Source organism: Pagrus pagrus (assembly GCF_965226575.1).
Source record: "Pagrus pagrus genome assembly, chromosome: 3".
Lineage (NCBI taxonomy): Eukaryota > Metazoa > Chordata > Actinopteri > Spariformes > Sparidae > Pagrus > Pagrus pagrus.
Window position 1 is genome coordinate 14,819,812 of NC_140187.1, and position 26,321 is coordinate 14,846,132.

Genomic DNA, 26,321 nt, shown 5'->3' on the forward strand with positions numbered 1-26,321 from the left:
CTGAGAAATACTTTCCACAGTATCTCTCTGGAATATATAAACAACCATTATGCTGTAATAAAGCCCTCCAGAGAGTATTCGTGTCTGTCGACGGTCCCTCGTTCCTATTGGAGGAATTTTGTCGTTCTCAGTGCCAATTAAGAGGCCTGTTATTACTTGACCATGGAATGAACCCCAAATATTTCAATTTCAGATCTGCTATAATCACAAATGAGGAGGTTTCATTTGGGAATCAAATTTAAAGTAAGTCCAATGACAGAAAAAAAATAACTTCGAAAGACCTTTTAGTGACATGCAGAGCATCGTGACCGGGTTCTCACTGTTTACTAGCAAATATTGACTTTGTACATTTTCTATGATCTATTTATGCTTCCTGACTTGCAGTACTTGCTTTTATCTTCGTTATATATTTGTCAGACTGTTGTTATGTGCCAGTAAAGTAGGGCTAATTCCTTGTATGCGAAAAGCTGCTTTGCAATAAACCAGATTCTGATTCTGGTTCTGATGCAGTTGTGGCTTTAGTAGCATGTGGCCGAGTGTGTTGGATAACACTTTATATCAACCACTATTAATAAATGGCAAATTTATAGTTAATCAAATTTGAGTTTATAGTTATTTCACTGTTAACAAACAATAAAATGCTTCAATAACGTTTTATTCAGCATTTTTTTTGTAAAGGTGCAACTAATGTTTCTATTATTTTGTTAATAAATACTGTGTAGGTTATCTAGAAACATTATTTGGTTGGCCATTATAAAGTTGCAACTGATGTTTATCAACCTTTTAATTGCTATAGAATTCCATTGTTTGTTAACAGTAAAATAACTAGTAATTAAGTTTAATTAGCTATAAATTTGCCATGTATTATTGATTGTTCTGTTTCTTGTTATCAGCAACTCACACCTTCACCCTCCCCTTGAGTCCCAAAGGGACAGCCACAACTTTAGCTGTTACTCTGCAGTATATCTGTGCTCTCTAATGGGAGTTTCCTTTCTGTCCACCTGCAAACACCAGCCTAGTTGCACCACATGTCTTCAGTTCAAAGATTTGCTCTCTTTTTAAAGTATCACTCCTCATCATATGTGCTCCTGTGGGTGTGAAAGCCTTAACTCTGCACCGTGTGTCACCAGGAAGAGTCCTTGACCAACACACCGCTGAGGTCTCAGAGTCAAGTGTTCCCTCGCACTTTGATGGATCTTTCTGCCCCCTCATCGTCACTCAGATGGAAGTTGTTCCATGAAATGTGGTTGGTGATTTCTTCTCGGCTCACTGGTAATACACACATCATTCGGATGACATAACGTACCTCCTAAAAGTATTTTTGTTCTAGAGATTAATTTTACACCTCACCCAGCTCCATCTATTCACACAGAAAACTCTCCCATACTCTCTCACACCTGACAGGCTCTATAGCTGCCTTTTCCTCACAGTATTTGATGGACATTACTGAGTCTTGGAGAGTGGAGTGGATATTTTCCCGAGGCCCCTGATAAGACTTGTATAAATAGTTGAGCAGGGCATTATATCACTTTGCTATTGGGAAAAAATGGAAAGCATTCCAGTGTGCGGAGGATTAGTCGATATTCAATTAACCCAGGCAGACAGTCATGGTGACTGTTTATCAATACCTCTTTTTAACTGCACACCCTCGGCACACTTAATTAAACTTCCCATTAATAGCATCATACAAGTGAGCAAACTAACAACACAAACACTCGGCCAAGTTTGCAAAAGCGGACCAGAACCAGTGGTGGGAGAAGTGGTTGTTTAAGGAAGTCAAGTTCCTGCACTGGTCGAAGGTCTCTGCCATGGCTGTGCTGCAAATGCTTTCAGTCCAGTTGTGAAGACAGAGGAGGACTTTGTGTGTTTTGGACACACACACAATTATGAGTCCTCAAAGTATTTGTCCGGTTATTGATGTGTATCTGGGACACGTTGTGACCCTTGACCCTGATAATCATTAATTTCCTCGCATTCCACAGTCGAACGTATGAAAGGCCTTCCCTTACAGAGCTCAAAGCAGACTGTGCTTGTGGTTTTATATGAATGAAGCTGTCATGTTGTTTAAGAAAACCAGCCATTCTGGAATAACGGGGCCCTTCAGTGTAAAGCAAGAACTGGACATGAACCTTGATCATCCCTATAGTTCATGCTATATCTGTTCAATGTCTGTCTGTACAAATATGGGCCAATGCACTAATCGGGGACAGTGATGGGATTGTCTAGACGGTGATAATGATCTGCTTACATGCGATATGATCAAACATGCCAGTGCTGCTGGAGAAGTTTTCTCTTGTAACTGAAATAATTGTCATGTTTGCGTATCTTGGTCGTGGGTTGAAAAGCAGATGCTGATGGATGTCACAGATAGATTATGCGATAAAGAGACATAACAGACAGAAAGAGGACAACAAACAGTGGCATGCAACAAGAGAAGCACTGTTTTGATACTGTGTGTGTCCTTGTGGTGCAGGATTGGATAAAATCTTTCATCTACAGCTTCAATTTACAATTGTTAGCCATGCTAACAGTGTGCCTCAAGAGGTGGTTGGTCAGTTCACCATTTTGTTCCAGACAGAAATATCTGGACAAATATGTCAGGAATTACCTTGAAATTTATTACAGAAACTCACGGTCTTCAGAATCCTACAGACTGTGATCATCCTCTGACCTTTCATTGCCGCCAGCATCTGACAATTTTGGCTTCTAATAAAAATTCTAGACAATTAGTGGATGGATTGGCGTTAAATCTCCATGTTGCCCTAAGGATGAATTCTAATAACTCCAGAAAGCTATAAAAAGAATAAACAATTACAGACAGTGGGAAGCAATTTCTGCGTTTCTATCGATGGGCTTTTCACTATTTACTTTGTGTTTCGTGCTTACCAGCTAAACATCAACATGTTAGCATGATGTAATTTTTTAAATCTGTGTTTTTCATCATGTTTTCCACCTTCCATCCAGTTTTTAAGTTTAATAAGGTCTACCTCCTCCACTAGTACAGTATTACTCAATTTCTACCATAGCTTCCATGTCCTAAATTATCACAATGCATTGTGTTGCGCACTGCCGTTCACGTCTTGATATTGTTCTCTATAAAAAGGCCGGCAAATGGCATCACAATTTCCAAGAGAACACAGTTACATCTTCAAATTAAATCCAATTAGCTGATGTAATTAAAAGCCCCCAAATATTTCATTTACAACAATATGAGGCTCTCAGATTAGTCTAACCAACTTATTTATTGATTGTCTAGTCTACCTTTTTTAATTTTAGGAACTACAATGAGGTCGTTTATACCTGGGGATACTGTCACAGAGGCCTTTACTTGTTTGTAGGGCTGTCATAATATCAGATTCCCCATCATGATTGTCTTCACCACAATAATTCACGATGAGGATATTATTGTGATATCTATTGAATTTTGAAAAAAAAGATAATGAAATCAGTCAAATTCATTATTACTGTATGTAATCCCAAAAGTTCCCCCACTGGTGAGCTAACTTTTTCCAGGTGCAGGTACAGGTTCTCACTTCCGTCTGTTGTTTCCTTCAGCGTAGCCACATAATGTGGTAATGGCTAGCTGTCTAGTTACCACATCTTCTTCTTTTTTTTTTCCCCAATTGTATCTCGAGTGGCAAACAGCGTTCAGGGGCATTACTACCGCCTGCTATGACAAAGGGGAGACTGAAAGAAAGTTTCTGTTTCGGTCACGGTCAAAGTAGAAGAAAAGAGTGATAAAAGAGATAAAGGTAAAATAAAAGTGGCACTGTATGCACCTTTCACTTATATACTTGAGAGAGATTAAAGTTGAGGCCAAAGGCCACACTGATTGGCTGTTGTTTATAAACATGATCTGATCTTGACCCGAGTCACTGCAGGGACTCCATCATAAGCAGGGTGCGGTGAGCAAACTGCCGGTGTAACCAACAAGTTGTGTGTCTCATTCAGTCTTGCACGCTTGCAGTCCCATCTCTGTTTGTCTGTCTCTGCCATTGTGTGAATACCAATGAGCATTGAGCCGTTATCACCATGAGCTTCGGATGACAGCGTCTGAGTGATGTATCACTCATCCGCCTCGCTTTCTTGCCAGAGACAGGGTGTGTTTTCTTACTTGGGAAATGAAATGTCAAATGCAGATTCAAAGTTGTGATGGCTCAGCAATATCTGGAATTGTTTTAAGTTAAGATGAACGGTCTCTAACCTTTTTCTGTGTGTGTGATGGAATTTTACAGCTGTACAGATAAGAATTGATGGCAGCGCTGTTTGTTTGTTGGGGCTGACGGATAAGCTGAAATGTAATCCTTCCAACTGTTTTTGATCAAAGAAGTAAAGCTCCACAACGTTCTCGCCGCAGCTCGATTGTAATTCTCCTGGCCTCTCCTCTTTGTGTTGAGCCCATTAGAGGGCCATGCCTCTGTCCTTTGCTAAGTTTGCTCTCAGAGTTGAAATGTTTTCCCCTTGGGCGCCTTGAGCCAGCCCCCTTCCCCTTCCACCAATGTGGGGGTGAGCTTTCCCAGGACAAAGAGATGAATATATAATGGAATGAAAAAAGAGGGGGTGGGAGAGACAAAGAGACAGCGGGTGTGTGAGTGCGAGGGAGGAAGGGAACGTGGGAGCAGGAGGGGAAAGATATAGAGGGCTTGACAAGTGCTCGTCAAAGTGCTGCGAAGCTCTGAGCGCAGCGAGAGGAGCAAGTAAAGGGAAACAATCTGTACTTTTCCCCTATTACACCCGATTACTAACTCATTACAGACTCCATAGGGTGTGGGATCCACACAACACACTCTGTATGTTAGAGAGTTGCAGAAGAGCAGCTCAGTCCAACTGCGTCCCCCCCGCACTCTCCCCTGGTCCAGCACATGGTACAATCCATTTAAAAGGCTGCATGTCATCTCAGTGTGTGCTGGGTCCTCTCTGAGAGCAGCTGCTCACAGCACATTCTCCTCGGCGGGAGCGCTCACTTTCCCCTCTGCCTGCTGAGCTTCATCTCTTTTTCCTCCTCTGTCTTTTTTTCTCTCTTTGCGTCCTCTCTATTTCTCCCGCGCTCACCTCACTCCTGTTTCTCCTCTGCCCTGCACTCTATCTCCCTCACACACACATGCTTTCTCTGACGCTGTGCTGCTTGGCCACACAGACGTTTGTCTTTTTGCAGTAACAGGTAGACAGCAGCGGACAACAGCGGAGGGACCGGCGTTTTTTGGCTTGTTTTATGTGCAAAGTAAACTGTGAGAGAAGAAGCACAGGTGGAGGAGGAAGAGGAGAGGGGGATAAGAGGAGGAAGAGGAAAGGGTCCTAACTTCCCCCTCTCTCTAATGCTCCACTTGACATCATGCTGCTCTGTGTGGATTTGGTCCTCAGGGGAAAATCCTTAAAATGATGGAAGACAACAAACAGCTGGCACAGAGGATCGATGGGGCCATCCAGTCTGCCAGTCAGGAAGTGACCAACCTCCGCTCCGAGCTCTCTGCCACCAGCCGCAGACTGACAGAGCTGGGTGCCAGCAGCCCCCCGGCTTTGGAGAACCACCACCAGCACAACCACGATGACAGCCTCCACTACCGGGGTGAGTGTCCCAGCATGTATGCGAACGTGTGGGTGAATGTGTGCACTAATCCGCTGCCTCTCTGTCTCTGTGTGAGGGTGAGAACATGAGCATGTGTGAGTGTTTTGAATTTGGAAGTATTCTGGGAATGTGCAGCGGGTTGACTAATATCATCCTATACTGACTTATTTTCCCCCAAACTCCACTCCAGAATGACAGTGGAAAAGAGAACAAGAGACAGACTGAGTGTTGTTATTAGACGGGAGGGGTTGAGGTTAGAGAGCGTGGGCCAGAGCCGGTCCAGGGTTTGGTTTCCCAGGCAGCAGCTGGACTCCTCTGGGGGCTGCACTCCCTCCAGCTCTGGCTCCTTCTCTGCTCTCTCTCCCTGAGCCTGGCAAAGGAGTCTCAAAACTGAGCTTCAGGCCCAAAGAACTGTGTGCCAACATCTCTGACGGGGCTGGCGACAATATGGCACCATCACTTAGCTGGGAAGGAGATGTGATGAATGAGGAATGAGCTTTAAACTGAAGTTTTCACGGGACTGTTTGATAAACTGCATTTTGGCTTCATTAGCTACAAATGATGAAGTTTTGGCTTCATGTCGTGACTTCTCATATCACTTTTTTATTCAAGTAATAATCTGATGAATACTGTTGTATATTTAGCTGTTGCAATTTTTATAGTTATTTTATGTTTGCTTCAGCTTGGTCTGTGTCTCATTAAACCCTATTACTACTTTTATATAGCTGACATCTTGGATTCATTAATTACAGGTTTTATTTTGTAATGATTGGAACAACAGTGTAGACTGGAAAGTCCCTGTGATGTTGTTAACTGAACACCAAATACCACTGTTGGTTATCAAATCGATTTATGGAGCGACTAATTAGCCATGGCAACCATAAGGCTTACAACAGAATATAGCATGACATGGCTTAATCTTTTCATCGCCTGCTAGTACAGAAAGTTTGGCCAAAAAAGACCTCATGTTGCAGGTCTTTGGCCTTAGGGTTGTGTGTCTTCTGCGTTTGACTTGGATATGTTTATAAGCCTGGGGTTATGGAGATACTCTACAAAGCAGCTTGCTGTCAGTGTCCATTAAATGGCTTCCTGTGTTGGTCATATGTTGTTCAGCAGCAGGTGATCCCTCATACCGACTGCTGGTCCTAAAGGCTGATGTGAAATGTGGTTTCAGAGCACTGATGTTCTTGTTTTTAACTACGCCTCTGGCATGTGAATCACAGCTACCAGACTTATGCTCAGAGCCGTGGCCTTGCACATTCTCAGGAATTAATGCAATGCGTCCTCAAGATGCAATTAAAGGAGCACCTCACTGATTTCACACAATGAGGTCTTCTGAGATAATAACACTGTTATTATAATGATGTCAGGCATCACCGGAAATGTTGGTTACAGTGATTTTCGAGTTGAATCCATTCATGCTTTTGCTGCTTCGATTTTGGACATTATATTTTAAATTATGTCCTACAAGTACCACCTTTTTATAGAAGAGAAATCGTGCTGTAAAGTCCAAATTAAACAGCATTTTGAGACAAAAAGTCGAGAGGAATTTGATTGGAACACTGAAGAGTGATCTTGTATACATGGTGTACACAGATACAGCTTTCCTCAAGTGATTACGTTCTTGCCAGCAGGCCCATAACCACAGTATTTTGGGGGAAATGGAACAAGGTTTGAGTTTGCGATCTCTGAAGATGCACCAACGTGCCATGCTGTTGCTAGCTAGCTAACCAATGAATGGATGCTATGACATTACTGATCCACAGAGCAAAACGTTTGCACTAGAGCTGTTGCAATATGCCAGCATTGATGATAACTGTGATATATTAATAAACTGAATATTATTATTGTGTTCATAATACACATATGATAATATTGTGTGAATAATCCAGTGCAGATGTAAGGCTTTGTGGATCTTTTGTTTTGTTTGCAAGTGAAGAGGCGAGTGTGTGGTAGTGTTTTGTTCTGATGACATTATCGGTTGTAATAAGTCTGTTCAAGTCTTCATAAGGACGCATCACATTTTGCTTTATGGGAAGAAAACATGTTTGGATTCTAATTCAAGAAACAAAGACATTTCTATTTTTATATGGCATATATCGTTAAATCAGCGCACAATGTGACTGCAGATTTTATCTAAAAGGGTAAAAAAATATTTGCCAAAATACTTTGTAAATCATCCGCCTACGTTCAAATTTATACTGTTATTACAGACTGATTAAAGACTGACAAGTAATGTTCTGCCTCTCTTTAGATGACTTGGCTTCGCTGGGAATCTATTTTGGTTGTTTGCCATTGTATTATAGTTTTGTTTTATGTTTGTAATCCATACGATAATGTGTGGCCAAGAGTAAAGAAACTCGACTTGAAGCACATAAACAGTAGTGGCAGTTAATCAGGATGTAATGTAAGGTGAGCAGCATGCAATGAACCAATCACAACCACAAGAAAAAGTTATTCGAGAGAAATTGAGATTGTCGTTGCAGCTGCTCTCTGTCAATAAGAAGAAAGTAACCCCCACAAATGAGCATTGTGTTTATATTGCGCACATAGGAAACTATCATGGAAGTTATGCCCAAACACTGAACAGTGAGTGGTTTATATTCTTATGAGGAGGGATCTTACAACTCAGAAAAGTTATCATCTTTCATTGTGAGGGTTGCTAGGTCAACAGTAAATACTCCTTTCACACTACACTGTCATCTGCCAGGAATACCAATTGCATATATGTGATTGGCCAATGTATGGTCTGGATTTGCACTGCAGTAATAGTTGAGACAGGTTCAACTTATTTGCGGGACGTCCTTGTGTCAACAGAGTGGCCTCACTCAAATCAGGGACAGCATTTTTTGCCCAGAGGGCTGAAGCTGTTAGTGTTTAGTCTTTATTGTTGGAATAACGCAGCTGCAGTGAGTTATCTGTTGTGTGATTCCTGCTCGCTCTTTTTCGTTCCAGCAGTGTGAACAGGCAGCCTGACATTCCCACATTCCTGAATGTCAGAGCAGTGATGTCATACTTCCTGTTCCCAGAGGCCAGGCCAGCAGTCAGGTGACTGATTGAACCAAACACATCCACACAGTCCTCCTCCAGCACCACCACCACCACCACCACCCTCTTCTCCCTTAAACTGAAAAACTAACACAGCAGAGCCCTCACCTCGCCTGCAATAAGAGGGATGAGGCGGAGAAATGCTTAGCTTAAGGATGTTTTTTTAAGATTTTAAGTTTAAGATGATTCGTCTGAGGGATCTCTCGGGTGAGGCAGTTTGGTGTGTGATGAGCCAGCGTCAGCGTCCAGTGGCTTACGGGAGATTAAATGTTCTTTAGGTGTGCATCCCTCTCAAGGCCAGGCTGTTTGTTAGTCCATTTGTTGGCTCTGCCCTGTGCAGGATCAAAGCAGCCGCACAGACAAGGTTTTTTCATTAATATGTATGAGGTGACTTCCTGTAAATATATTACACTGTGCCAAAATGTCAGAATTTGTGCTGTTTCCCTGTGGAGCTTTAGTAACATTTCTGACAGATGTCCAATAAGGCTATAAACACAGCACTTCAGCCTGCTGTTCGTGTTGGCTTTGGAGTCTGTCCTTCTTACTGAACAAATCATGAGGAGCAAGAGATTAATCACTGGAAAACTTTCATCCAGCTTGACTTCATTTTGCTTTTGTGCAATTTGTGTAACTTTTCGACGCACGTCTCGTGTTTGTCTCAGCTTGTTTTCTTCTGTCTTATCTTCTATTTAGAGTCAATGGAAAGGTCTTTGACTGTTATAAACAACCTGCCACCTTTTATTCAAGCCACTGACAGTAATGTATTCATTGCCAAGTTGATGACACCCTTTTTTTTTATTGGACCTTCCTCTTAATCCATCACTGTGAAGTCAAGGCCTTGTTTAACATTCCTAAATGACGCTGACCAAACGACAGCCTTGCTGACATACCTAATGTCCATCTGAAGCACATATCCAGCTCCACTCAATTTGTCTCAGCGAACAGAGGCTGTATGAAAATATTTTGTCCTCTAAAATCAATGTAAGCTAACCTTATGGGAGATTACATCATTTATAGTGTTGGTAGATCAGTGCCCTGCAGTCGGTCAGTGAGAAAGTGCTCATCATGGACTCATGGGAGTCGGCTAATACTAATCCATAAACCTTTCTGAAAAACAACAGTAAGGCAGCTGTTGGTGACTCACACGGCGTAGGGCATAAAGGGTGACACAGCAGGGAATGATGTGCTGAATGCAAAAGAAGAAAGCAGTGACATGTGTATGAATTTACCAATTTGTATTTGTCCCAGAGCATCATGAAGGGTGAAGGTCAAGGAAAAAACAGGTGCCTAAAGGTTAGAACCATGGCTTTACGTAGTGAGAGGAGGTTCAGGTCAGTGATGGGGGGATGAAATTCTCCAGGCTGAACAAAAGATTAGCAGCTACATTTTAAAAATATCTCCATTTATAAAAAGCTAAAAGTAAAAACAAGAAACCTAATCAGAGAACAACTACCAACACCCAAGGAGAGAGACAATTAAGATTCTGTTGTGCTGCCAGAACAGCGAGCAGAAGCTGAAGATTATGTTTTGGAACCTGATGAAATATTCAGCAGTTTAAGAAGAAAAAGAAGAACTACTTTTTTATTACACGTGGGGGAATGTAATCGTTCACTTTTAGATTAGGGGTCGGTTTTGGATGAATTTGGCAACTATAGCTGCATGTTTGCCTCTCAATTGACTTTCAAATAGAGCCAGCATTAATGATTGTTCTTTCATTATTGTCCATCCCCGTTTCTCAAAGTCCAAGGCGAGGCATTAAAACACCTTCCTTTGGCAGTCCAAAACCCCAAGATTTTCACTTTTATATAATATATAACATATAACAGAGAACATTAGGAATTCTCCATATTTAAAGGCTGAAAACAGCCATTTTTACAGTTAACTGATTATCAATACACTGTGCAATAATCTTTTTGTTGATCGACTAATTGCAGTGGTTTGAATTTGCCTGTAAATGTCGTCTTCTCCACAGAGAAAGTGGCAGAGGCTTGTTATTTCTAGTAATAACAACCACCCACCATATAAGAAAAAAACATGATTTCTGATAAACAAATTAAAACAATTAACACTAACGGCAGTTCTGGTACTCTCAGATTGTTAAGAATACTGTTGTGTCAGCCATTAAACATTAAATGTGTTTTGTTCTCCTCAGTTTTGTTTTGCTTCTGGTTTGCAGTAGTCATGGGTCTTGACTCAGAAGAGCATTTTTTGTTGAGTGGGACAAAAAGAACAACCCCCAAAGCTTTTACCTTTGTTTACACAGAAAAATGCACTCTATCCTTTTTATGTTTCTTCAGGATGTTGAGGAACCTTGAAAATATCTTTTCAAGTAAACTTTATAATGGATTGGTAAGAAATACTTCCCCGATCAGCAACATTGCAAACTTATTATGGTTTCTATTGAGACATGAGTATGCTAGGATACTATAACCAGATAAAGAGGCAGATAAAACAGCTCAAATGCTCAAAGACATCCTCCAAACTGTACTCTGTGCTGTAAAACAGTGTTGATTAAGTATTCTCTGTAAAGACCCAGTGATTATCTTTTCTCCGTAGAGGAGAAGCTGCACTGGCTCTAATGCTCTCTGCTGCAGAGTAATTGTGGGGAAGAATCCTCTCCCCATCTGGCCTGAGTTTGTCAGAGGCCCCGGGTCTCTCATTACTTCATCGTGCACATGAGCAGGGCTGGGAACAGAACTCCAAACTACAGGGACAAAATCCCACCCACTCCAGCTCTTTCTCTTTCTGTAACTCTCTCCAGGGACCACCCGCCTTCCTGTTCGCTGTCCACATGCAGAGAAAATATGCAATGCGCTCTAACCTTCCCCCTGTATCCATCACCACCCGAATATCCTCCACCACCCCCTCCCTCATATTCCCTGCGTGGCCTCCCTCTGCCACGCCCTGTCTGTGGTCAATGCAGCGTGAGAGGAACTGTGTCCAAACAATAGCCAGAGAGAGGCAGCCCCTCACTCCCCTAACATTTCTCCCTCTCTCTTCCTCTTCCTCACTAGACTTCCTCCAGTCAAAGAACTAATCATGGCATAGCAAAGACTCCAGGGGTTCAAAACCAGTTGAAAATACCGTTGCCAGGGGGCTGGGTGGGTGGGTGGGAGGATTTTTCCTTACATTTAGAGAAGATGCAGACTACAGTGGTGTCTCTAAATACAGAAGTAATGATCTAACAGTTCCTCATTATCCTCTTAAATGATGGTAAACTAATGGCCGACAGTGCTCACTTTCAAATTAGGAATTCATGACATTTTTATTGCATTACTTTATTGAAGATTAAATGTTGAATAATAAGGAAACTTTAATCATTATATTGAGTGTTTAACTAGATTAATACATCAAGGAAAGCTGAAAAATATGACAACAAATGCAGATCAGGACAAACTGCTGCATCAAAAAGAAGAAGAAAACTGAAGCCAACCCAAAGGGATATGACTGATGGACATAGTATACGCAGCATACTAATGCTGCTAATTGGCTTGCAACCTCAAAGGTTAGGGAGATCTATTCTTCAGAATATAATATTCATCCTTTTTTTTAAGGGTATAATCACCTGAAACTAAGAATCATTGTGTTTTCATTCCCCGATAATGAGACTTTAATCTACAGAGGGAACGGGTCCTCTACCGCGGAGTTCGCCATGTTTCTACCAGCCCATCCTCATCAGAAAAAAGACCACATAGGTTGACTATGAAAGCACCTTATTACGACCCATATTTACGTTTCATGTTAGGCGGCGATCTCTGCAAAGGAGGACATAAGGAGAAGTAGTATAAAGAGCGAAAAGTCTGTACACTGTACAAAGTGCCCACATATGAGTCCCCCGCATATGTCCTCTAATACATGTAACCAATTAAATTAAATGTATGTAAATGTATTGGGCGGCTCTATAAAACCTATTGCTAACGAAGAAAGCAGAGACCGTTGCTGGTAGAGACGCACAGAAAGGTGAGGCAAGCCAGTGTGCGTGTGTTAATGTGTAAAGCAACACTATGTAATGTTGCCATCCATATTACACACTCTCCTTGAGGTTGCTCTCGGTCTCAAAAGGTTGGTGACCCCCCTACAGGCAGTAGGTCTTTGATCAATGGTCTGGTTAAACAAGCACAGGACTTTTATTCTCAGACAGCTGATCATGTCCAGCGTGAAACCAGAAGTTAACAGTGAGTTCTTTTAACTAAAATAGTGAGCTTACTTGCTTTTTTAGCGACCATACGGGAGGGTGAGACAAAAGTGTTCAGGTGGTTGCAATCTGCAACGACACTGCTAGATGCCGCTAAACCCTACACACTAGACTTTTAGGTAACACGAGATTCGATACTTCACAGTTAAGGTCCTTTTTCAGTGCTTAATTAATTTTTTCTTTCTTTTGTCAGTTTTAGTTGAGTGTATCTGCACTACATAACTGAACAGAGCTTAGACGGACTTACTGGCACATTATCGACCTTTGTTCTACAGCGGTTGGTTATGGCTATAAATAAAGTCTCTCTGGTTATTTGTTTTTGCTTTGCATTGGAATGCAAGCTCCAGTAATGAACTTACTGTCAGTGGACTTTGACTTGTGAAAGAGTTTCCACTCCTGAATTTGGCTACACATCGTGCAGGGAGGACAGCTGGGCGGCACGTATCCACTTTCATGTCCATACAGGGGCAGAGGAAGCTGGCCCGTATTGTTCAAATCACTCCGAAATCTTTCCAAGTTTGTGGTTCAGCAGGAGGGCATTTTGGTGCGCTCCTGATTGCATGTTGCAGTATTCATTCAGGGTCAGAGTTGACTAATGACAGCTGACCCCTGTGTGTCTTGGGTCTATTAGCGGAGGTGACAGAAGTGCTGCCCTGGGTGCCAGCTGGTGATTGCACTCCTTCAGTTTGGCTGGCAGATGGCTGCGGTGCCATCACCATGCGGCCCCCTGATGCATTCTGCCACCTAAGAGAGAACGAACCTGCAAAAAAGGCAAGCAGGCAGACAGGCGGGTATCAGGGCAGACAGGCAGTGGAGCAGAACCCGGGAAAGGAGCTGCAAGAAAGATGCCAACTCAAAGACAGGAAACATCTCAAACAGACATTCCTCTGCACTTAAATTTTCCAGGCGAGCTTTATCTGAATGAAACTTCACAGAGCAACTCAGTGAAAGCCAATTCAAGGAGAACTGAGGAGTACTTTAACCATGACACTAAGCATTGAATCGCTTTACCCGTATGACACTCTGCCTCTAAGATGATATTCTTCCTATCAGTGAGACTGCTACGTCTCTGTATGTTAATTAGATCCATGAAAGCAAAAGTCTTCGTTTAACTGTTTCCCTGCCACCGGCTCCAAACAATCTTTGTCTCCCAGATGATTTTTTGATGAAGACGCCCTTTAAATATGGATTTCCTGTGTCTAGGTCATGACTCGGGTTAAGAGCACATTATGAGTCTGGCTTTTATTGGCTGGGGAGTAGAGAGAGGGATTGACTAATGAGGATATTCCTCACCGTTATCGCTCCCCTCTTATGATCCTTTTCTCCCCCATTTCCTTCACACGGGCCCCTCATCATAACTTTGCATCCTGCAAAGTACTCTATTGTTTTTTCCATCAGGAAAGGAAATGGACTGGGGAATAGGACCATAAGAACTCTGCATTTCTTTAGTGGGTATCTTGTATTTATCACCACCATATGTCACAGTAGAGAATTCATGTTATGGGTTGGGTGATGTATTGCTTCCTGGTTGTGTTTTATGGACCTGCTGGAGGTTTCATCGGTATCGTGTGCATCTGGAGAGGATCATAAGTCCAGGACTGGGAAACCTGCAACAAGCAGCTCACTTGAAAGGATTTCTTTGACTCTGGCTAAGGTAGTGCAAGATACCGTAAGCTGGGATGGAGTTATGAAGCCTGAAACAGCAGACTATCATGTGATGGAGGATATGTGTCTCCTTGAATGACACACACCGGGCTCATGAGGGAAAAAGACTCAGTGTGTCTGCGATGAGACAAAAAATGAGCTGTGACAGAGTCTTTAGTATAATTCTCCCAGGTGGGGCGATTTAAGGCCGCTGCCAGGGTGTTGTGGTGCCCGCTTCGCAACAGGGGGCGCAGATAATGATCAGACTTTTAAGAACCTACTCCCCCGTCTCCTCCATGCCTCCACTCTACACATCTAACCCTTCATTTTCACCTTAAATCATGCAAATCCCTGTTGAGTCCAAACTTCAAACAATCGCAACTCTCAGAAAGAGACAGACAGCGAGCGAGGGAGAGGAAGCCTGGTTGCCTTCTCAACAGTCTCAGCTCATCCTATTAAAATGCCTCATTGCTTTAGCAGCGAAGACTTTTTATTGCTGCTGCTACATATTGTTGCCTTGGCTGCAGTTTAAATCCATTCCCAGCAGAGAATGGACGAGGCATGGAGGAAAATGAGTTTTGAGGAAGTGCAGAACACCCCCCCTGTATCCAGAGGACGCAAAGCATGCCATTCCAGCAGAGCGGAGGATAAGCAGAACACTTTGCCTCTTCCACGAATCATCTGGTTCACGCAGGCCTCTTACAAGACTGATGGGCTGAAGACTTCCTGAGCATCAGGACAAGACTGTGCACTTTAAACACCCACACAATCCATAAATGGAAGACACTTTACATTTACATTTTTCAGATTGTACTCGAGGACTGGGAGGTCAAACTGCAGACAACTAGTTAATAATAGACACCAAGCACAGTACATGCACATACAGTATATGAAGTCAGGATGTTATCATCGTATCTGCCTGCTAATTTAATCAGCAGCCTTTGGGTCATCACACAAAGCTCAGAATTAATTGATTAATGACTAATTGTTTTTGTCATTTTTAATAAAAAATGCTACGGTTTGTCATCTTATATGACAATTAGCTGATGATCTTTTGGTTTTTGACCGTTAGTTGGACAAACAAGCAATTAAAATATGTCAACTTGGCCATTCTTTACTTTTTTCTAACATTTAGAGCAAAATAAGTAGCTGATTAATCAAGAAAATAATGAGCAGATTAATTGATGATGTAAATTCATTGACAGAAAAAAGACTCATCAAACAGAAATGTAAAATTCTCTTTTGCTACTTTGTATCCTTGTAAATTTAATGGGTCATAGTAAACAAGCTCTTTAAAAATGTAATTTTAAGCTCAGTGATCACGGCCACCTCTCCAAACCTGCACCTACTGCAGAGGTTTGTTGTTGTTGTCTGTATGTCAAGGTTTTCATTGGCCCGTTGGTGATCAGGTGGCCTCATTGGCTGCAAAAATGCAGATGAAACATTTAGATATTAACTCAAATTGTACTCAGTACTCAGTTATGATTTTAAAAGTAACTAAGTAGATTACATGGTGTAATGCATATTTAATTATGAGTAGAGTTACAGATTTGAAATGACCCAAAAAGTGACTAAATTACAGTAATTTGAGTAGCTGTTATTAGTTACTTCCACCCCTGAACATGATAGAAAAACAAATGTTTGTGCATCTGCCTTCTTTGGGCCTATATGACAGCGGCAATAATAAAACATGAAAAACTTCCATTATAAGCATTATGATTGTAGGTCATATTTATAGTGTCATTTTATAAAATTTAGTGTAAAGGACTTGAACAACAACAACACAAATAAAGCCCAAAGATGTATTGATAATCTATATATTCATTAGTTGCTGCTTTAGTCAGAATATATGTCAACATGTAGTAGTCGTTGTTGACTTTATACATCTTCATTAAATCTCTACACTTCTTCTCCTAGAGAACGACAGATGGCTCACACTGCGACACACCTTGCTGTTTACTTTCTAGCGGTATTCCTCTGAGCACCACTGCTCAGGTTATTTCCAATTACTCTTAAATGAATCAATTCAGTGTTTGAATTCATCATTAGGGAGAACGTGTCTTTCACAAATGAGATTACACACTCCTGAGGAAGCGCGGCATTAAAGTCAGACAGGATGTGACTACCTGGTTCTGCCTGTGTGGATTAAAGCTACTTGTTGTTATCACCCAAAACCAGTTACTTCACCGACTTTCTTGTTTTCGTTTTTGTACAAAACTCTCTATAATTTATGTGTTTTATTTTATCACACTCTCTTTTGGGTAAAAAGCCATAACTAGTTATTACAGAAGAGCACAACATTACATTTTAATGTTTCTGTTGACGCATCCTCATCATCTCTCCAGGCCTCCTAAAAACATGAAGCATGTAAGTGGGCTCCATCCCTGATTTATTTTTGGTCTGCAGCCTGGAGGCATTGGTGTTGAAAGCATGCCTCTCTGTTTTCTCCTGCTGTGGCGGTTCTGCACAAATATTTATCAGGTCACCAATTACTGTACCCTGTGTGCTCAGGCATATACAAACACAAACACGAACACGGTGTGGCTCTGTTGAGAAGCTTGTGTGTGTACATTCTTGTAAATTTGTTTATTGTTTGCAATAAGTGTCTGGCTAACTTTTAGCTCAAACCATATGTGCTCCACTATCCCAGGGGACAGGGTGGTGTTTCTCAAAGCTTACGTGTATTGTTAGAAGCATATTTGTGCATTCTTGTTGTAGAGGAGGCAATTCAAACAGGCATCTTCATCACCAGGCCTCTTAAAGTTGCTCACAGCGAGCAGGCAGCCAGATCAATGGCCAGAGAGATTGCTTTCTTTGTCTAAAAAATGTCTATTTTCAACCTCAATTTTTCACATAAAAGGATCTGATTACACCTCATGTTAATCTCACAATATGCGCAGATTAATTACTCTCATTGTGCCTTTTTTAGACACATCCATAAAAAAACGAACACACCCAAAATAAACCTGCTAATCTATTTAAGCTTATGGAAATATAATTCAAAATTGACTGTACAACTATGCATATGCTGCTCCATAAAAGCGGCATCAGTCGTTTGATCCACAATTATGCAAAAATAAGAGTGAAACCAATCAGCAATTTCTATTCTATTCAGCATTTCTCTCTAGCTTTACAGTGTCTGCGTCCCATTGAACCAAGAATATAGAAAGCTGCGTTTATATTCCCAGCAGGCTGCTGCTGAGTCATTTGTATCCACATTATTTCAGTTTTCGTCCATAGCAATAAGAGAAATTAATCAGTATGACTCCACGCTGCAGTGATTCACTTTATTGATTAAATGATATATTATTTTCTCGTCTGATGGGTCACTGAGTATGTGATCTTTTGATTAAAAAGTTCTATGCTGTTTCATTTATTATTCAAAATGACATGTTTGATGTTCGTGATCAGAGTCTCAGCAGTATGTCTTTAATGATTCTGTACTGAAGCTGGACTAATAGCTCTTTGTGTGACACATTATGATTATACTGTATGTTTTGGCCAACAGAGCTTAGTCACCAGTGTCATTTGGCCTTGTGCATTGATTACTATGCCTTCTTTTTCACTATCAGTGCTTTGTATCTCGGGCTGAATCGCTACATGCCACCACTCACAACATCAACATTGTTGTGTCCCAACTAAAACAGATGTCGTACAGACAGAGTGTCACTCTGTGGCCCATGTGTGTGAGGTGTTGTGAACTTTAATGACCCAAGTCGATCAGTTTGATGAAAGGAGAAGCTGCTATGTTGTTACGCTACTAGCATGCTGATCCTACTAGTGATCGTTTGTCCACACCAACGGATTAAAGATGATAGTAAACAACCAGGATACAAGGCGAATGATCACAAGTGAAACATAGAAATGTATATTGTTCTCTCCGTAGCATTCAACCATGCTAAATAGCATTACTGTACTGACCCGTTCTGCTCTGACAATGATCTGCGGTCATGCCACTGCCACCGCAGCGTGACATGGGACTGTGTTTCTCCAAAAGTTGAGCCTGTTACAACTTTTGTCGCTGCAGCCAGCTGTGTTGTTTTTCCGGTACCCCTTGCAAACGCGCTACCCTCATTAAAATACATGGGAAGACCTGCGTTTTTGCATCATATTTGGTGTGAATCCAGCCTAAGTGTTGTTCCATCTTTTCCTGAAAATACTGTAAGCTGTATAGCCCAAGCATAAAGTTGACACATACTTCAACAAAAACGCCATAGACCAAAATTATAACAAAATACTTATAAGTACTTATTAATGGTGAGCAGTAAGAATGGTATTTTAAGCATATGGAGCAAAGTCAAACTGTGCTCTCAAGGCTCCATAGCTTCAACTAAATCACCTAACAAGGACAGGACAGCATGCTATACCTCTTAACCAATCAGGAGCCAGGGCTGATGGCAGTCTTAATTTGTTAAAAAAATGTTTGTATAAACGGCTGAATTGAATGATGCTGCAGAGGCTAAGATAAGTTGACTTAGTTGCTTGCTGGATCCTACATTACCCGTAATACCCTTTGTTTGGTAATATTGACCACTAAATCAGCACAGTAAATATGAAAAGATGAAAACCTTGAGGTGACTCTACCTTTTTATCTAATATCGAGGCCTCGTCTAGCTGAGAGCCCTGTGTCAAGTTTGGTTTTGATACCTTTATTATTTCTGCAGATGTTATTGTGCAGATGTCTCAATGAATTTGTGTTTATTTGAATTAATTGACACACAACGAACCTGTTGCAGGATAATGAAACAACTGAAACTGGAATTACGGTTCTCCAAAGATACACCTAAACTTCTCTCTAATCTGTGTCAAACAAGGCCATTAATTTAGCTCCTGCAAGGAAAAAACACCATATACTTTAATACATATTGTGACTAAGTGCAGCCTCTACAGCTTACTTTTTCGGAGCTCGATGCAAAATAAACTTAGTTGCCACTTCATTACATTCCCTCAGCTAAACTAATGTAGTTTATTAAAACAGCCCTGCAATAAATCCTCCCCTCATGGCTGTACTGGGAGGTGGTGTTTTACCTTAATGATCATGTTGGTGGCTGGGTTTTTTGTATTAAGTTGTAATGAGAGGTGTTTCTAATATATATCTATAATAATATCTAATATACATATGTCTATCTTTATTTATATATATGGGGTTAACAAAATATTACAGAAGTCAGACAGGAAGTCAGACAGCGGAACAGCATAGTGCATCTGGTCAATTTTCAAAATAAAACACCCTGTGAAGATTCGGGATCTACAGCACAAGAAAGTCGGAAAATATTAACAATGAACACACTTAAAACAGACAAATAACAAAACGATTTAACTATGTAACCTTCTGAACCATAGTAGAAACACAAAAATCAAGAAAAATGGCACTGAAATGCTCCCAGTGGGATATGAAGCCAGGTGGAGGACGGAAAGAAACAGTGTTGCACACACCAGGTAACAGAGGTGCACCCAGTGGAGTCAAGACGATAGGGGCCTGCAGCTCATTCTTGCCTTTTGCCTTTATACCAGGGTCCGTTAAAGGTTAATCCCTCCCTGCACTTACCTTTTTCAAACTCGTGCCCTCAGTTTGTAATGTCACCAAAGACTTGACAAGGCCTTCAGAGCCAAAGAGGACACTGTGCTACTGTTTTCACAGGCTGTGTAGTTCTCCTTGTGACTACTTTGACATGTTATGTGTGCCCCTTTTAGCCGCTATCATCCTTGTACTTTTCCCTCCTCTGTCGTCTGGCATTATTACCCCAGCCACTCTCTGGTATTGGCACTCTCATAGTTGGGATGACAGCTCAGACGACTGGATGCAAGTGATGGAAACTTCCGTTCTGGCTGCTGAACAATGAATTCCATTCAACATGGCCGCCATTACTTGGAGTGGTGTGGTTTTTTGGAGGGGGGTTTCAGATTCAGGGGTTTCCCACAGACTCCCCTAATTAACCACGGCAAGAGACTCGGCTACTCTTGCTGTCCAGGAATGTGCTCTCAAAAGCCCCAAGTATGCCTCTGTTCCATCCTGGCTGCAAACCCTCCTTGTTTCCAAATCACGTGCACCAGAGACGCTAACGAGAGCAAAACTACAGCAGTTTATTTCCTGGTTGGACCGTAAAACGTATCTGCCGTGGAGGCGTAGAAGGCACCTACCGTACCTGTGTGTTTCACTGAGTCAAGTTTACCTAGGGGTCTGATCCAATGCAGGTACAGTGATACATTTTTTCATAGCTGTTGTGTGTCAGCTGAGACAGGCCCTATTACTTTCCCTTTGTGAGGTTAATGTGAGCCACAGGCCTGCAGAACGTCCGCTGCTGGTCTGAATGAGAAGAGCTGGGTGTGTGTAATTTATTGTCTGCACTGAGGTCCTAAAGCAAAAACTATAAGAGGTGAGAAGAGGTAAGGGGATAAATATCAGAGGTTATGAGAGAGGAGAGGAGAAGAGGAGTTTCAGACGTAGCTCCATTAATAGACCCTATGCGCTCCTGAATTGATTTTGGGGTCAGTCCATAAAGCACACTGCCTCAGCACTGTACTAACAGTGGCACCATTATGGTGTTATTAGTGGAGAGGGAGAGGATCGGCAGAAATGGGTGGCTGGCTGAGCTGTGGGAGTAATTTAAAGGTGTGTTAAACACGCCTGCTGATCTACAGAGAGAAAGGAGAATTCGGGCTCTTCGGGCTCTTGCAATCAGCATTTTTCTTTACATTTTTGTAGACGAAACAAGTAATCAATTAATCGTGGAAAAAATTGATAATGACAATGATCTTTAGTTGCAGCCCTAGTATATGATCATTTGTTATTTATTAAAGATCTCAAACTAATGACTATCTGCTAACTACAGCTGTGAAAGAATCGGCAATAATGAGTAAAAAGTACATTTCACTCCAAAGTGCAGTGGATTAAAAGCAAAAGAAATTAGTAGTAAGTACCTCAAAATTGCACATAAGTAGAGTACTTACAGGTTGTAAATGCTTTTCACCACTGTTCACCAGATGTGAAAGATTCTCAGCTGTCAGCGACACACCTGTAACAGTAAATCCTTCCTTGTGAAGTAGAAGCAGGCTGACAAAAGAGGTGTTGCTGTTCCTGCCGGCTCACAGCTCATCATTACAAAATGACATTAATAGCTGGGCAAGATAAATGCAATAAGTTTGAACTTAATTAAAAATTAATAAGCACCAAAAGTAAATCTCAGCATGTCTACCAGCAGGGCCAACAGGGCCCTCTACAGGCTCTCTATTTTGCTGGATTTACTCACTGGCTGTTCCATCTGGACTCAATTAGAGGTCGTGGTATTCACTATCGAGCTCAAGTGACCATTAATGCCTGTTAATCGATGCAACTTTTCCCTATTAGTCGTGTTGTGCCCTTTCAAGTTAACACAAGCCCAGTAGGAATTTAAATGGGTTGCACTCACACTGACCCACATGCTGCCTTTATGAATAAATGAAAAGATATGTGGGCACCTGGAGCAGGAGAGCTGTACAGTAATTATAAAGGCTGGTTACACTTCATAGACCTACAGCAGTATGGAGGCAGGTGATTGCGAGACTTCTTCTGAATCGAAAATGATCATAAACTGCTCTTGTGAAAGTGAAAGTCTGGCACTCTCCTGTTCCCTCAAGCTGTTGTAGTGGAATAATGGCTCTTTCTTTGCTCTTCCCAAGCACCACTACAATCGGGGGTGGTATTCCAACCATCTCGTTGCTGAGTCAAAATGTGCCCCGAAATTGCAGCTCATTTCTGAGAGGTTTATGGTTACATGGTTTGTAGCGTCTTTTGCAAGAGGGAATTTGAAGCGTTCCAGATATGTCATCCGTCTCACACGGATAAACTGTTTGGACAGCTTAAGCAAGTCCATACACACACTCTGCCTGTGACAGGAGTTCAACCCTTTGTACCCCAACATCTGAGTGTTTTGTTTTATTGTTGTGTGTGCCAGCAGGCTGGGGAAATGATGAGAAGCCAGCCTTTTGTCAGTGTCTGTGCATTTATGGATGTTTTGATGTTTCTGCGTTGTGTTCATTTGGCGCTTGAGGGCATTTCCATATTTCTGACTCTCATGGGTTCATGAACACGCTCCTCTTTATTGTCCATACTGATTTATATTCATTCACAGACACCAGAAGTAGAGGAAGATATCAGATTCTTTACTTAAGTAAAAGTACTAATACCACACTGTAAAAATACTCCTGCAAGTTCTGCATGGAAAATGTTACTTAATGGTGTATTTCACTGCTCGAATGGCCCTTGCATAAAAGAGAAAACAGAGAAAAGGGGCTGTGGTATTCCCTTTTGCTCAAAAGGTAGAACACCTACAACAACCAGAATGCATTGCACCACACTGCACTAATACACACTCCCTCTAATGGGTTATAAACCGCGAGTTAGGCTGTGCTTGGTTTTGGCTTGTCCATTTTGAAACAGGAAACAGTAAGGTGGCCAGCCAGTGAGCAAAATTGTGGTTCATATTTGATCAGCGCTGCCTTGACTTAACAGTTTGATCAAAGTTTTTTTAGCCACCGTTTCCTCTAGTAAGGAACAATATAAGAGAAACGGTTCTTTCTCAGTTGTAGCTTAACAGAACGCAAAAATATGTTTCTGAAAACATTTTACAGTAGGTGAGAAATAGGCAGCGTATTAACATAATCTTGGTTTATAGTTAATCAACACTGCCTTGTATAGACAGTTTGATCCAAATGAGAGAGAGAAGGGCGGATCTCTCTCTCGACCTGACTACAGTATACTCTTTGTGTCTGTGGATGCAAAATGTGGAAATACAATAAAGGAGAGAAGTTTACCATTGTTTATTTGCACATACTACCATTAAATGTTGTCATGCAAAGCTGATAAATCATCGGCTTCCAGTTCAGATTTAAGTAAAAGTGTGTAAGTATAATCAGGGAAATATACTTGAGTTAGTACTCAATGCAGAAAAATGTTGCCTGTGACTGTTTTATATATATATATATTATATCATTAGAGCATTATTGCTGCATTAATGTAAAAAGCAGGACTTTAATGTTAAGTGGTGAAGTGGAGTAGTTATTTTGTCTTGAACTGCAACTAATGATGGTTTTCGTTATGGATTAATCTGCTGATTATTAATGTTGGTTTTTTTAAAAATCTGAAAATAGTAATACATTCTGTCACCATCACCCAAAGCCACAATGTTTGTTTTGTTCGACCACCAGTCCAATCCTCAAAATGATTAAATCATTATAAGGAAAAGCAGCCAAACCTTAACTTTGAGAAGTCTAAAAATAATGAAATGTTTATCGGTTTTCAAAAGAGTTGCCACAATTTTCCGATCCAATTATTCCACTACTTCTTTCAGCTCTACTTGTGCATGTTTTGTGTCCAAAAGTCTTGTAAATGTTCTGGACTGTCACTAGTAAATGAGCTGGTTTCCCCTGAAATGTAGTGGAGCATTGGTATAAAGTGGCATGAGAAGAAAATACAAAAATATTCAAGTCAAGTACCTCAAATCTGTACTTGGGGACAGTACTTGAGTAAATGTGCTTAGTTATTTTCCACCACTGACAGGCACGGATGCTATTCTCTGTAGTTCTGCTGAGAGGATATTTCCTTCTGTAACAGAATGAAAAAGACAAATAAAGAGGAAGGCGACTATGAAAACTAGAAAGCGATGATATGGAACAGACAAGACGATATGAACGGGTAAATCTCTGAGACTTTCATCAGACCAATGAGCTGCAATGTGAAGAGCAGCAGAGCACTGTGAGAGACAGGTAATGAGTGTGTGGTAATACACCTCCAGACCTTAATTGGTTTGAATGAGCAGGCTGGAGAGGCTCTTCCATCAGGTTGTGGATGAGCAGACTGTCAGGTGACAAGCCATGGACAGAGGACTAATTGGTTCTCTCCTGTATACACGGCTCCTGTCTTTGCTCATGTAGTTGACAGAAACCGTGGTTAGGTGTTGGCTGAGTGAGCCGCTACAAACCTCATTCGAAGGCCTCATTGTTTGGATCTCTATTTGCTTGTTTGGAAAATGTGCTTACATCCATAAATGACCAACTCCATGGATGCTCAAATGTTGCTTACTATTCTTATCTGAATCCATGTCTGTAGTCAGTAGAGAAGGCTTCATGTACGTTGACATGGTTATTAAAGTCAAACGACTGAAAGAGCGTGTAGTTAAAAATCTGGTCAGAATTATAGTTAAGGTTTAGTTGGGTTTAGGAAAAGATCTTGTTTAGATTAAAAGGGTTTGTTCAAATCCTTTTTAAATTGAGTTGTATTAGGTACTCTGTTTATTGCCTACAGTAGATGGCGGTCGGCACAGAGCCAGTTTGGAGAAGCAGACAGGAGTACTGACAAGAAGCTCAGACATGTAAAGCTGTGGACCTGTGGAATTTTTGAACATTTAAACAACAATTGTTACATAATGGGACCTTAATCACCATGATAACAATAACAAACACTTGGTTAATGTTATGTAACAACAACTTTGTTTGTCCGGGAAAGAAACAGCAGCCTCCCATGTCATAGTCAGGTGGTTTGTTGACCTCCTTAAAGGGACTTTGTCGATCCATAACAATGTCACTGACCTCCTCCTTTGCTCCTGTCATAATCAAAACGGCCTCTAGAGGGTTTTGTTACTTGAATGTAAAGACGTGTCGGGGTTGAAACAACTGATGCTGTCCTTCTTAGGAAGACAGATAAGTCTCACCTGAAGTGAAACTGCTGACTAGACTTGAAATGTCAGTCGGAGTGAGGATGATAAACTGTGTTGGAAGTTTCAGGTGAAGTTGAGTGTCAGTCCAATTATAAAAACTAAAAGAAGTAAAAAGCAGTAAAGGTAAAAGGAGTAGATATGGCGGATCAAAAGAAAACGATGAATGCAGCAGAAATGCCAGTAAATATGTAAGTGGTGAAAGCCATTCAGTTGTCATTTTATAAAGGAAGTTGGAGCGTTTGTAGAAAAAATCACAATAAAGATATCAAATACGAGGACTTCACAGTAGTAATTATAACTGCAAAGTGAGCGTGCACTGTAAACACATGGACATACAGTATCTCTCAGAGTGTTTCAGCACACATTATGTTGACTTAACTGATTTCCTCCTTGTGCGGCGCTGGTTACGTACTCTCAGGGGAGACGGCAGATTGACGTCATTTGATTTCTTCGACAAGGCTGTGAGAAACTGAAGTGGCTGTTGTTAAACGCAGACTGTGACGACAACAGTGTCTCAATGTTTTCTGTGCAAGTGTGCTCTTGGTATTAGAGGCAGTGGAGACATTGTACTGTATGTTCCAAGTGGAGTGGATGCAATCCTTTAATACTGCTGATATCAAAGGATTACACCAAGATTGTCTCAGGCCTTACATATGTCTCTGTGTCACGATCACGTATTAGCTTTTTAATACAGACTACTTTAACTGTCTGATTACGCAGCTGAAGGGTGAAGGTCCCGGCTTAGGAGTGATTGTAAACCAGCAGTTATCAGTGTCGTGGTCTGTACAGGACTGACCCATCTGCCATACTGGGATTGCTGGGATTGAGTGGGCAAGGGTGGCACAGGGTGAGCTTTACCGTAATCGATGAAGAGGCTAGGTGGGGGGTGGAAATAAAGGGAGGGCGTGGACTGATCCTCACTGTAATCTGTGTCCCATTCCTCATCTGAGATCATCCGAACAGTAAGCTGATGCCGCAGCAACAGCAGGAAGCTACCGAAGGAGGTAAAAGATATGGATTTTTCCTTCATGTTGAGGGCTGAGAAGATGTTTCGGCCCAGCTGTATACCATGGGAGCTGCGAGGACCTGAGATGAATGAAGGTACAGCAGCACTACATTATGCTTCGCACCAGGGTCAGAAATGCAGCGATGCTCAACATGCACCAGCTGCTAT

The 26,321-nt window shown here is 41.5% G+C and overlaps 1 protein-coding gene across 3 annotated transcripts in view; it reads left to right on the forward strand.

Annotated features, from left to right (window-relative positions):
• The window catches only part of kaznb (kazrin, periplakin interacting protein b), a 132,622-nt gene that overhangs the window by 45,023 nt on the left and 61,278 nt on the right, over positions 1-26,321 (forward strand). For all 3 annotated transcript variants that reach the window (XM_084349990.1, XM_084349992.1, XM_084349993.1), the window contains exon 6: positions 5,362-5,566. In XM_084349990.1, coding sequence (XP_084206116.1) covers positions 5,362-5,566 — 205 coding nt within the window. The remainder of the gene's footprint in view (positions 1-5,361; positions 5,567-26,321) is intronic.